Source organism: Protopterus annectens, chromosome 4.part1, assembly GCF_019279795.1.
Source record: "Protopterus annectens isolate FY-2018-M chromosome 4.part1, PAN1.0, whole genome shotgun sequence".
Taxonomy (NCBI): Eukaryota; Metazoa; Chordata; order Ceratodontiformes; family Protopteridae; genus Protopterus; species Protopterus annectens.
This window is the reverse complement of record NC_056734.1, coordinates 153,400,037-153,413,551: the sequence shown is the minus strand read 5'-3', so window position 1 is coordinate 153,413,551 and position 13,515 is coordinate 153,400,037. Positions and strand designations below refer to the sequence as shown.

The following is a 13,515-nucleotide window of genomic DNA, read 5'->3' as shown; positions in this document are numbered from 1 at the left end:
ACAGGAGTTTCAGGAAATACTTGACAAGCTAAGGTCCTTAGGTCTGATGGGATCTTTACAGAATTCTATAAGACTCTTCCAGAAAGCAGCCTTTTACAGTTTATCTCAATTTTTGTAAATATTTTTGCCCCCCCCCCCCCACAGCTAACCTTTGACAACCTAAGGTCTCCTCTTCTCTCCTCTCCTCTCCTGATTCACTTGGTCTAGCAAACCTGACAGGCCTCTTCCAGACTTTCCGCAATGCATCGATGTTTTGGGCCAATGAGGTGATCGAGGTAAACTGGTGCGGTGTAATATTGTAGCCAAGTACGGATTTTTTATATGCCCTACATTCTCTGCACATTTGTGTGCATATATAATGATTAGGTACAGATGTACAATAGCATGTGCTTATGGTCCCACCTTCACATTGACTTGGCCAATGCCCCACCTTCCTAAAGACAATGCCGTGCTATGCGACACTAGACTCCACAAAATCTCAGTTATAAGGTGCCTACCCGTCCTTCCTTGCCAGCACCTCAGATACCAAAGATGCTAATCGAACCTGGGTAAACTGGGGCCAAAGTCACCTCTTTATCCAGCTACACCATGACACTGGCCACAGTTCCATCAAATGTGTAATTAGGTCAAACATAGCAAATTGACCCTTGTTGGTCATGAGATGAAGGAACACGGGTCTATATTACGTTGTCGAACTTTTAAAAGTTCAAACGTCATATGGTCAACACCATATGACTGAACTTTTAAAAGTGTGAACATTTCAGTGGAGATCTCTGCACAGTGCAGAATGGGAAGATTTCCCTTTTCTGCACTGTTGTGCGATCTCGGAGTTGGGATATTTAAAGAGTGGGGGGTGCGGGGGGCACAGCCCCCCATGTGGGGGGTGCAGGGGGGCTTGGCCCCCTGCTTAAACCATTCAGGTAGGTTGTTTCCTTTGGTTTATTTTTTTAATAAATTTTTGAACTTTTAAAAGTTCGAGCATATGGTGTCGACCATATGACGTTCGAACTTTTAAAAGTTCGACAACGTAACACAGACGCAAGGAACACAACATGCAGTGGCAGAATTTAAACATCTTAGCAAAATTATGGTAATGCTGTGAAGCAATAATGTTTAGTGAAATAAATGTAGGCATTTTGTAATACTCCATACTGCTTCCTCCTTTTTTGAAGTTTCTGCAGACTACATATGAAAAAATATGCGGTGGAAAATATGGGGTTTTAGAAATAAGACATTATTTTGGATTAAAGGTTTAGTACCTCAGGATATTAAGATTTTTCGAAGACAGTGTACAGTACAAGGCAATGGACGTTGTTGCTTTAGGTCTTTTGATTTATAACATTCATTCTATATAGCATGGGAAGCCTGCTAACAAATGGCTTTCTACCTCACTGGGTTGCAGTGGGCATAGATAGTTTGGAATATGAAGCCAAAGACGGCTTCACGGTTGAATAATAATAATAATTCTACCATTGCACTAAAATATTAATACATAACTTAATCCAGATATGAGTAAAGATCCTGCACAATGCTTTCATTGTCATTATGCTGTTATCCCACAAACATGGAGATCATTCAACAAGTTGGATGGGCCAGGATACAACCAAGATGGAGGGGAAAAAAACAGAACACACAATGCTTTTATCTTATCAAAAAAGGCATGCCAATATTTCTGAAACATAGACTGGAAATGGATTCATACATTACACTCAATAAAATATGCAATTTATAATTGAAATTTAGCTTCTACAATGAGTTGCTATCTGGAATATCATATTACACTTTGAATTTGTAGTATTTTGCTGTCTTTACGCTGACTAGCAGATGATATATCAAACACATTAATGAAATGGGAGACATTGTGCAGTATTTTATTTAAATACCATTGTATGCATTAAACAGGCTGCATTTATGGCATTATTTTATAACATAATACACTGAAGCCTCATGTATCTACAGCTCTGTGTTGTGTTTAAAAAGCATGATCAAAAACAGAAGAAGTTCATATAGTTCAGATACGTTTTGTCACCATTACTAGTAGGAATACATCTATACTCCTATACTACTATATTACAATAGGGTTTTGTTTAGATCTGACAATAGGGAAAACAATCAATCAAAAAATAGTACAATTGTGTACACTTACCATAAATGTAGATGTTTGAGTGTATTCACTGTTGCAGTCATCACATTTGGCTTATCTGCTTGCAGTAGTCCTCAGTCAGCCTGATTATCAAAGTCTTCGGCCCTGCATCAGTTGCTGTCTCATCTTCCTTAACGTCAGGTAGTCAGGGGTATAAAGCATGCAGCTGATGCCATTACATCAGTTTTTCTTGCCCCAGATGTCAGGTGCCCCCCTAATGGGAAGCAATTATATATATATATATATATATATATATATATATATATATATATATATACACAAGGTTATACCTCCAGCAAAAAAGCAAATACACCAGTCAGGGGGCTGGAGGGAGGGTAACCAGGACTGCAACAGTGAATACACTCGAACATCTACATTTATCGTAAGTGTACACAACTGTACTATGTTCTTCGTGTTTCACTGCTGCAGTCATCACATTTGGGTAGATTCCCAAAGCTAAGGATGGGAGGAGGAATTTAGATAGCATTAGGACCAGCTATAAGGCCATGCAAGACTGTAGTGGCAAAGCCAGCTCTGGATTTAGAGAAAATTGGCAAATGGTAATGCTTGGTGAAAGTATGTACAGAACTCCAGGTAGCAGCTTCTAGGATGTCCCTGGTAGGGACACCTATGAGGAAGGCTGTAGATGTAGATGTGGCCCTGGTTGAATGTGGTCTAATCCCCTGTGGGATAGGTTTTCCATGGTGCTTATAGCAGAAATTAATGCAATGGCCTACCCATTTAGAAATGGTTTGCTTTGAAATAGCCTTACCCTCTGCCCCTGCAGCAAATGCCACCAGCAGTTGTTCAGATTTCCTTTGAGGTTTAGTCCTGTCCAAGTAAAATCTAAGTTGTCTGTGCACATCTAAGGAGTGCAGTATCCATTCCCCTTTGTTCTGTGGATTAGAAAAGAAGGTTGGCAAATGAATGGACTGATTAAGAGCCACACTGGATACCTCCTTGGGCATGAAGGAGGGATTGGTCCTGAGGGACACCCTGTCCGCATGAAAGATGATGAAAGGCTCCACGCCCATAAGGGCCTGTAATTCAGATACCCTTCTTGCTGAAGTGATTGCTAAAAGGAAGGTTGTTTTCCAAGAAAGTAATTTTAACTCCGCACTTGCAGCTGGCTCAAAAGGAGGAAGATTGAGTTTTTCCAATACAAAGTTAAGGTCCTAGGCTGGAGTTGGGGCTCTCCTGGGTGGTCTTAAGTTTTTGGCCCCTCTGAGGAACTGCTTGAGCAGTGGATGAGAGAAGAGGGGTGGTTCTGTGTTGTAATGAGCTGAAATGGCTGAGGCATGAATTTTGATGGAGGAAAAAGAAAGGCCCTTGTGAAGCATCTCAGTTAAATATTGAAGAATCTGAGGTAAATTGGGCACTGCTGTGCCCATCCCTTGAATTTGGTTCCAGGCACAGAATCTTTTCCATTTTTCAGCATAAGATTTTTGAGTACTAGGCCTCCTTGCCTCCGAAATGCCATCCAACACTTCTTTACTGAGGGATGGTAATGGAGAGATTAGGTAATTAGCCAGGCTGCCAGGTTCAGGGTTTAAAGCTGACAGTGCAGAATCTTGCTCTCCTGCTGTGACAGCAGGATAGGGGTCTGAGGCAGGTGCCATGGAGCCAGCAGTGACACACTGCACAAGAGGGGGTACCAGTGTTGGCGTGGCCAGTCTGGTACAATCAGTCCTTGTGCAGAATTTGTCCAATTGGTAGTTCTGGGGGGAGGCAAACAGCTCTATATCTGGGCTCCCCCATTTGTTTATCAACATGTTGAAAGTCTTTGGTTCCAGTTTCTACTTGTGTGGGTCCATGAGATTTCTGCTTAGTTCATCTTCCAATGTATTTAGTTTTCCTGGCAGGAATTGAGCCTGTAGATGCACTTGGTAGCTCAAGGCTGTGTTCCTGCTTGTTTATGTACCACATAACAGTGGTGTTGTCCATCTTTACCATTAATTGTCCTGGAAGAATGTGGCCCTTGAAGGCCATCAGAGCATTCTGTACAGCTAACATTCCATTTTGACTGATATGCAAGTGAATTTGATTTGGGTTCCATTTGGCCTGAATGCACTTCCCTGCCAGGTGAGCCCCCCATGCATAGTCTGATGCATCTGTTGTTAGGGTTTGGGTGGCAGGGGATAGAGTGAATGGTAGTCCTTTGTTTTGGTGGCAGGCCTCTGCCCACCAACGGAACTCTAATTGTAGGCAAGGAATGATAGGAATCATTGCTTCAAGATCCTGAGAATGTTGACGCCACAGGCTTTTTAGATACCATTGTAGTTTCCTCATATGCAGTCTTGCATATGGAATTAGTAGAATGCAGGAGGCCATGGACCCCAAAGCTTGCAGTATTTGCCTTGCAGATAGCAGGGTTTTTGTGGCCATTAGTTTGAAGTAAGTTGTCAAATGAATTTGTTTCTCTGGCATGAGGAAAGCCATCTGGGGAGTTGTGTTCAAGCTTGCTCCCAGGAATATAATTTGCTGACAGGGTACAAGATGTGATTTATTTTCGTTTATGGTGTACCCCAGACAAGTTAGCACCTTTTGTACAAATGACAGATGATTCAAAAGTATGTCTTGGCTTTCTGCCTGAATTAGACAATCATCCAGGTATGGGTATATTTGAATATTTCTTTGTCTGCAAAATGCAATGACTAGATCTAGGCACTTTGTGAATACCCTGGGCACAGTAGATAAGCCAAAGGGCAGTGCAGAGAACTGATAGTGCATGTAGCCTGCTTTGAAGCAAAGGTATCTTCTGCAAGATTCCCTGATTGGGATGTGCAGGTAGGCTTCCTTTAAATCCAGTGTTGCCAACCAGGCATCCTTGCCTAACATAGGAAGCAACTGGTGAAGAGTTAGCATCTTGAAATTTGGAATCACCAAAAAGGTGTTTAGGATAGAAAGGTCCAGGACAGGACGCCAAGAGTTGTCTTTTCTGGGTACCAGGAAAAGTCTTGAGTAGAAACCTTGTCCCTTTTCCTCTTCTGGTACAGTTTGAGTAGGCTTTAAGCTTAAGAGAGAGAGAGAGAGAGAGAGAGAGTACTTGCTTTTGAGCCTCTGCCCACTGATTTGGGGTAGATCTGGCCAACCGTTTGGGGTTGGTAACGTGTGAAAGCGAAATCTGTATCCTTGGGAAACTACATTTAAAACCCATTTGTCCTGGGTAATGAGTTCCCAGTTTTTTTGCTTGCAGAGTAATCTTTCCCCCTAAAGGAGCAGTCAGTTGAGAAGTATTTGGAAGTTGTAAAGTTAAGTTGTTGAGACAGCTTACCATAGGGGGGGAGTCTTACTACTCCCTGATTTGGAAGTGGGAGCCCCCCACTGCTTAGTCCCGTGCGTACCCTGGAACTGAAATCTGGGTGTTCTGCTGGCTCTGGGTTTGGACTGAGAAGGCCTGGAAGAGACAGGAAAGGACTAATTCTTAGAGGGCCAATGCCTACTAAATCTTGGAGGCTGTACTTGTAGGAAATCTTTAACAGTTTGCATAGATTTAGTTTTTCGTCCGTCTTTTGAAGAACTTCTTCTGCTTTGTTGCCAAACAGGCGGTCCTGATTTAAGGGAGCATCCAGTAATTTAGTTTTAACATAATCTGGCAAAGATTGCTCCTTAAGTGCTTCTAAGTACAGACCCAGTGACAGCAGCCCTGCAAGATACCTCTAGTGAATCAAAACCACATTGCAAAGTATGTTTTCCAACCTGTCCAGCAGCTGCTCCAGACTCTTCCAAGATAGAGACATCCGCAAGTTCCACAGTTGAAGTATCTCGCGCCATACCAGACTCTGAATGGGTCTCAGTAGAGGCCTGCGAATCTGAAGTAGCGGGTATCAGAGGCTCCAAAAGCACCTCACTGAGTACTGGCGAATTGGTGACTAGCTTAGGAGAAGCGTCATTGGCAGCTTTGGACCTAGGCGGCCTGTCTCTGTCTTTATCTTTGCATTTTTTCAGAATGTCGGTAGTCGGGTGGCATACTGAAGACATATCTGGATAATTGAACTAAGTACCAAAATATTTAGAAGCTTAAATATACTGATGACAAATAGTTTGTGGTTTAAATAAGGCACAAAACCGACAGTGAGGTATGTTGCGGTCAGGGCCTAGGCAAGGAATACAGTACGGATGAAAATCTTTATGAAGTACTTGCTTTCCACAAGAAATACAATTATTGACTTTTACTGACATTGGTTTAGAGCAAGAAAAAGTTTCCCCAATGGGGTACTTAGCTTTAGTTGAAGACTTCAGTTCTGAAAGTCAAAAATGAAAATTTCAGGAGTCGGCCGACCGGCACTTGCAAACTGCTTCTGCTTCGGGCACCGCACTGCAAGAAAGACTGATGTAATGGTGTTGGCTGCATGCTTTATACCCCTGACTACCTGACGTCATGGAAGATGAGACAGCAACCAACCCAGGACCCAAGACTTTGATAATCAGGCTGACTGAGGGCTATTGCAAGCAGATAACCCAAATGTGATGACTGCAATAGTGAAACACAAAGAACATACGTGCTTACTTTTCAATTTCAAGTTGTATAATATTGTATTGTCTCTGTCTCAGTATTCAATGATCTCACACAAGGCATCATATCTGATTCTGTACAGGAATTCTATAAGCTTAACTGTTGTATGTACTCTGTATCTCTATACTATGATTTTGTATTTTGTAAGACTGTGTATCCATATGTAATCAAATGTTTGTTAACTTGTATGTATTTTGAGGAGGTTTTCTCCCTTGGCATCCTCTTAAAATCTGACAAAGAATGTGTCCAGTCAGACTTTCCAGGTAATCAAATGTAATATATATATATATATATATATATATATATATATATATATATATATATATATATATATATATATATGTGTGTGTGTGTGTGTGTGTGTGTGTGTGTGTGTATTAAAATCAGAGTAATGTAGCTATATCTAGGCTTTATATATGTGTGCTGAAGTGTTTCTGGACTGCATGCTCCAGTAAGAGGAAATCATGTGCTGATGCCTGAAGTTCTGATGGTGCCATAATTGCATGCACAGAGCTACTTTGTACACATGGCTGCAAAAGCTATTACTAAGTAGGTAGCAACTTATAGGGAGGCGTTGGCTTATACAGTAGCTTATGCAACACAGTTCTGTGCTTGTAAACACAAAAACACTAGAAATAAAATATTAGGGCTCAAATCATTACCATCATAGTACCTTCCATCAGTCTGTCCCTGCATAAAATTCTGCCCAATCATCCCTCCAGCTAGATCAAAACATGCAGTAAATTCACATATGAAGTAGAACAGCATATCATGTTCAAACAAATTTCAGATTCCCAATACTACCCTGCATCAATATTCCACATATCTTCCTTTCCATACATTCATACATGTCTTCAAGCTGGACAGGAGAGAAGAAAAGAAAGTACAGCTTACCTGCAAGGCAAGTCCGAGGGTCATTACTGCTGAGCATACTGTCATACCACTCAATCCAGCTAAGAACAGGCATCTCCTTCCTGCTTTTTCCACAAGAAATATCTAAAACATAATACGAGCATGAAAATTATGAATGGATAAGTTGCTTTTCTGAATCTGAATGGCATTAACATGTTTTTGCTCTATATTTTTCTCCCCATGCTCACTAACTATCAATACCCAGAAGCACCCTTACACCACTTTCCTTTGCACTGGGAGTGAGCCATTGCCCATTCATTGTCCAATCCCAGCCATTTAGGACCCTCAGTCAGGCAGGCACGCTTTTCTGCACTTAACCTTTCTGTCTTCTCCATGCATTTCCATACCAGTGATGTAGTGCTTTAAGCATCCCTGCTCCCTTGTGAGGTGGTGGCTCCCAAAAGGTCTACAGTGCAGAGATACAGAGATGCACCTCATAAGAGAGACCTCATAAGCCCTCCCTAGGGAGAGACAAGCACCGCTAATCATCCCAAGGTCACACAGGACTCATCCCAAGGTCACACAGGACTCAAGTCCTCTACTCCACAGAGCTGGTAGGAAATGGTATTAACACAATATGTTTACTTTCAGTTACAATTCCTTACTTGTTGTTAAGAATTTCTTCTATTATTACATCCCTCTTGTATTCATATGCAAAGTCATAACTGATCAGGCATCAAAGTATGTAGTAATGTTTATATCTTATTAAAAAACAAGCAGTTGTGCAACAACATGCAAAGTTTTTATTCTCCTTCTAGCACCTTGGCGTTATATTGGGTATACTCAGTCTTTTACTCTATGCTACTTCCATGGAAGACAGTACAATGTCAAGGCTCGAGAAGGTGAATAAAGATTTGCTTTTTGTTTTGAGCCATAAATTCTTGTTTTTTTTAATTGTCAATTTTTTTTGCTCATTGGAATATGTGCATTTTCATCCTCTCATAGGGCATTTATAAGCCTAGCCAGAATGTGTTGGCTTTCGCCACCCCCTTAGATTAGTTCCCTCTCCTAGCCAATCAGTTTTTAAGAGTTTAATTCTGACAACTTCACAGATATCATGACTGATGCGCAACAAATAGCTAATAAAGATTAAATAACAAATGAAATTATAAATTGTCTGCATTCATATACAACCTGCTGAGTTAAAATTTCATTAAACAGCTAAATTTTGAATTAAAGTAAACAATAAACTTACATGAAAACCATGATGTCCATCCCTAGCATTGAACACAATAAATAGGAAAAGAAATTACATATTGCTAAAATCCCCAGTTTCAAAGAGGCTTAAGTTAAAATAATAATGAAACATTCAGACAGTATGATGAAAAACTCAATGAGTTATGAAATCTTAAAAATTCCAAGGCCATGTACAAACCAAGGTAAATCCAGGCTTCACCTAGTAAAGGGATAACATTCTGTACCATTCACTTTTTTCAAATTTAAACACACAAGTATAGAAAAGTCTTAACTCCTGATAAGATCAACCCTTTTGTTGCACACACTAAATGTCTGGTGAAACAAACAAAGCACAAAAAATGCAACCAATCCAGATGAAATACAAAAAGATAAATCCTCATCACGTAAAACTGGTGTTCCAAATCAACCATAAAGGTCATTAAATGAAAAAAAACAGAGATGATATATTAACAGGAATGAATAAAAAAATGCCAAGTCCTGTACTCTGCTGAGCCAGCCAAGTTAAAAGATTTTTATTGGCTTAGTTTCTGGTGTCATTCTAAGGAGATGCAATACTTGTCAGCATGGAAGGAGATGGTGAACAGACCAAGCTGCTTCACAAGGGATGGTCTACAGTTTTTCCCTCTAGGCTTTTGAATATTAGCTAAAACATTGTTTTCCCCTATAGTGCCTCTTTTAGGCAATGCCAAACTGAAAGCACTTTTGACATAACAAATCAAAACCAAGAAAATCTAAAGGGATTACTGCTCAATCTAGGAGTCTAAATTAATAACTCAACTCCCTAGAAGCTTTCTTTACCCTAAAGCTGACATCTGTGCGATCACTGAAACACAGTTTAAAGCCATGGAGAGCACACTGACAGTGCAAGGTTATGATGTCTTGCACACATTTAGACCAGCTGCTGCACAGACAAGGACTAAAGGTGAAGCTGTCTTGATTTACATAAAAAATAAATATACCTCAAGGCCGGTCAAACAGGACAATGCACTTCAGCTGCTCCATGTTCAAATCACCATAGGCAAAATTCAATACCACTTCCATGCAATCTATAAGTTCCTCTGTTTGACCCAGGAAACCCATACCATGTATTTAAACTTATTGGAAACATTCACCATCCAACCCAATACCATATTCATGGGTGTGTTTAATTAACCCACTAATATTATGTAGTCCTATCTCGCCATAATTCTTGCTGGATGGTTCAGAGATGATATTTGGCTCTGACTCGGCTGATACTAAAGCTCGAGAGCTTTTACTGGCTCAAGGCTAACCCCTATCCCATGGTGCCTCATGGCAATTCCCCAGATCTTGTTTTCTGTGAAAGCTTCGAAGTTGTCTTCTTACTGGCTCGTTGGCTAAGTAGAAGATATATTTACTAAATCTTGTCTTTTCACCACCTTTTTCTTCATCATTTATTCCTTGTAGTTTATAGCTTTATTGTGTGATTGTACTGAGTGTTTGACCTCTATTTCCCCCCATAGAATTGTGCGGCCCATTTCAGTTAGAGGGCCATAGTTGCCCGTTTAAGTTAGTGGGCCTTTCCTCCCTGTGTGTTTCTTCAAAAACAAATAAATAAATAAATAGTATCTTTCCTTTTTTTATCTTTAATGTTGTTGGTATTTTTACCTCAGTAGATAATATTGTTAGTATAGTTAATGTTGATGTCTCTTTTTCTAGGTAGCTTTGTTAGTTTGTTCTTGTTAGCATGTCTAAGGAAAGGGACAGAGAACACAAGGACCATCGCCCTTCGGGGTTTAAAAAATGTGATAAATGTTCACAGAAGATGTCTTTGACAGTCACACTAGCTGTGTGTACTGCTTAGGTGAAGTCCACTTACAAGAGCCCTGTACCTTTTGCCATGCCTTCAGTACCAGGGTTTTGAACGAGAGGAAGCACAAATTGATAGATAGTGTCTTATGACCAGCTCCTTTCAGGGACAGCTGGAACTTGGTCAAACAGCTCCTAAGACTACTAAATGAAAATCTTCGGCTCCAGCTTTGGAACCATCAAAAAAGTCCAAAGTGACGGAGCCAAGGAGTTCTGGCTCCGAATTTGCTTCTTCTGTCTCGGTGCCGTCGGTCTCTTCGGTGCCGTGGCAACCTTTGGTACTGAGACAATTACCTGAGATTGACCCTGTCTCACCTACCTTGAGATCTCCTATTTTGGAGAGGAGGATATCTCCTTCTGTCTCCACCTGATCCTCCAGGACACTCTCAGATGAGGACATTGAGCGGGTGGTGAAGAGGTTGCTTTCTGACCCAGCTCTGGCAAGAAAATTGGCCCCTCCAGACCCAAAGGTTTCAGTGCTGACCCCTTTGCAATCCATTGCTCCTCCTCCGACTGCTTCACTCTCGGAGCCAATCACTTCGGGTTCCTTGATGTTGGATCCTTCACGTCTGAGGATTCTTCCTACTTCCTTGGAACCGATAACTCTATCCTCAGTGGCTCAGTCAGGAGCCAAGGGATCTGGGAACTGATGCTCTCGAGTCAACTCCAAGGGGGATAGTCACCCTGGGTTTTCTTCGGAACCAACCCTCCCTCTCGGCGCTTCGGCTCGACTCAGCTCGGTTCCCACATCTGTTTCAGAACCATGCCCCCTTGCTTTGCTCAGAGTCTAACATCCATATCCTCGAACCGGAGGTCTTCGGAGCGGGGAGGTAAGACCTTTGAAGCAATAGAGAAGGCTTTATCCTCTGCAAAAGCCATACCCTTGGAACCGATGTCCCACCAGCAACTGGCAGCAACCTCTTCTCCCCTGCCACCCCCACAGGGTAGGGAACCAGAGACTCAAGCAGCCCCCATTGGAGGTGCCCCCTCTTCTGAGACCTCCCCAGATTATCCCACTGGAGAGCTCCCCCAGACAAGACTTTGTAAGAAGAAACATGTTGACTCACCTGAGTCTGTCATGTCTGACACTGTTTTGGAGGAATCAGAAGGGTCCCCTAGATCCCCCTCTGAGGATGTGTCCTTTTCTGACATCCTAGAAATCCTTAGACAGAGGGGTGATTGGAAGACCTCTAACCCTACTGAGGATGAATCAACTTGAGGCCTTTGTTTTCTGACCTTCCACCTCCTGGGTGACATCTCCTTATGACCAGCTTTTGGGGGTCATATCGCAGAAGGCCTGGACCTCCCCAGACACAGTGGAGCCTGTCCCGAGGAGTCCAAACAAATTTATGACTGCACCAGAAGATAAATCCTTTCTTTCCAAAGGGGCTCTTGTTGATGCTATGGTGGTAGCATCGGCCACCAAGAAGGAGTTGTCAGAGACATCTTCCAATAGCCATCCTCCTAACAAGGAGTCCAGGACGATGGATAGGTATGGAAAGCATACCTTCTCTTCAGCAGCATTTACCTTAAGATTGCTGAATTACCTTACCCATTTTACTCAACTTCAGAGGGTTCTCCTGAAGGAGTTGGGAGATACCCTTCAGGGTTCAGTAGCTCCAGGATCCACAGAAAAGGTTTCTGAACAGCTCTCCACCCTTAACATTGACAGCTAACTTCTCCATATGGCTGACTTCCTATGCAGCAGATGGAGTGAGTAGGGCAGCCAGAGTAGGAATCTCTCTTAGGAGACATTCTTGGATGCGTCTTTGTAACTTCACGGAATCATTTAAGTCTTCCTTCACCAACGTCGCCTTTGATAGTTCATCTCTTTTTGGACCTCAGGTGAAAGAGACCTTGACCAGGTGTGAGAAGGAAGGGAAAACCTTATCTGCTAACAGAGTCTGTTTCTCCCTTCCTTCTAGACCCTATCCCAAGGGTCATACAGGAGGGAAAATGTGGTTCCATAAATCCCAAAAACGTTTCCCTCAGGCGCAAGGTCAACCCTCCCCTAGGGGCAAAGGTGGAGGATATAATGGAAGACACCATCCTTGTGGCAGAGGAGCTCTGCAACACCAGGAAAATAGAGAAACCTTCTCTGATCGTTCCTTCCATCACCGCTGAGGGGTTGCCCGACTGTTCATCTCTGGAGGCAGTCGGGGGTTGTCTATCACTGTACCCAAGCGCCTGGCTAAACATTTCACAAAATTGTTGGGTACAAACCATGATATCCAGAGGTTACCTGATTCCCTTTGTTTCTGATCCCCCAGTAAACCGGAGTCTTCCAGACGTGCCACACATTTAACTAGGCCATGCAACATCAGAGGTCATCTCATTGTTGCAAAAAAGAGTCATCCAAGAAGTCCCCACAGAGCAAACAGGATCCGGAACTTACTCACGGTTCTTTTTAGTTACAAAAAAGACAGGGGACTGGAGATCAATTCTAGAGCTCAGCAAACTCAACAAGTCTGTAAAGAAATCGAAGTTCCGAATGATCACTCTGCAGTCGATATTTCCCTTTATCAGAAAAGACAACTGGATGTGCTCAATAGATCGTCAGGACACGTACTACCACATCAAAATGGACAGGCGCTCCAGAAGACACTTACTTTTTTGGCTGGGAGCCACTCATTTTCATTTTTGAACACTGCCCTTTGGTCTCACTACAGCCCCCAGAGTGTTCACCAAATGCACCTCAGTGGTAATGGCTCACCTGAAACATCAAGGATTCCAGGTGTTTCCATACCTAGACAACTGGCTCCTCACTGCTACCACCAAGCATCAACTGATCAGAACCAGGGACGAGACTCTATCCTTGTGCGCCAGTTTAGGCATCACAGTAAACCTAAAAAAAATCAGCCTTATCTCCATCACAGCACATTGTATTCTTAGGCTCAGAAATAGACTCAGCCACCATGTC

General features: G+C 42.2%; 1 protein-coding gene across 1 annotated transcript in view; it reads right to left on the bottom strand.

The window, feature by feature from the left end:
• Positions 1-13,515, bottom strand: part of SLC2A2 (solute carrier family 2 member 2) — a 438,812-nt gene that overhangs the window by 36,521 nt on the left and 388,776 nt on the right. Inside the window, exon 9 of the mRNA XM_044070056.1 lies at positions 7,554-7,655. Coding sequence (XP_043925991.1) covers positions 7,554-7,655 — 102 coding nt within the window. The remainder of the gene's footprint in view (positions 1-7,553; positions 7,656-13,515) is intronic.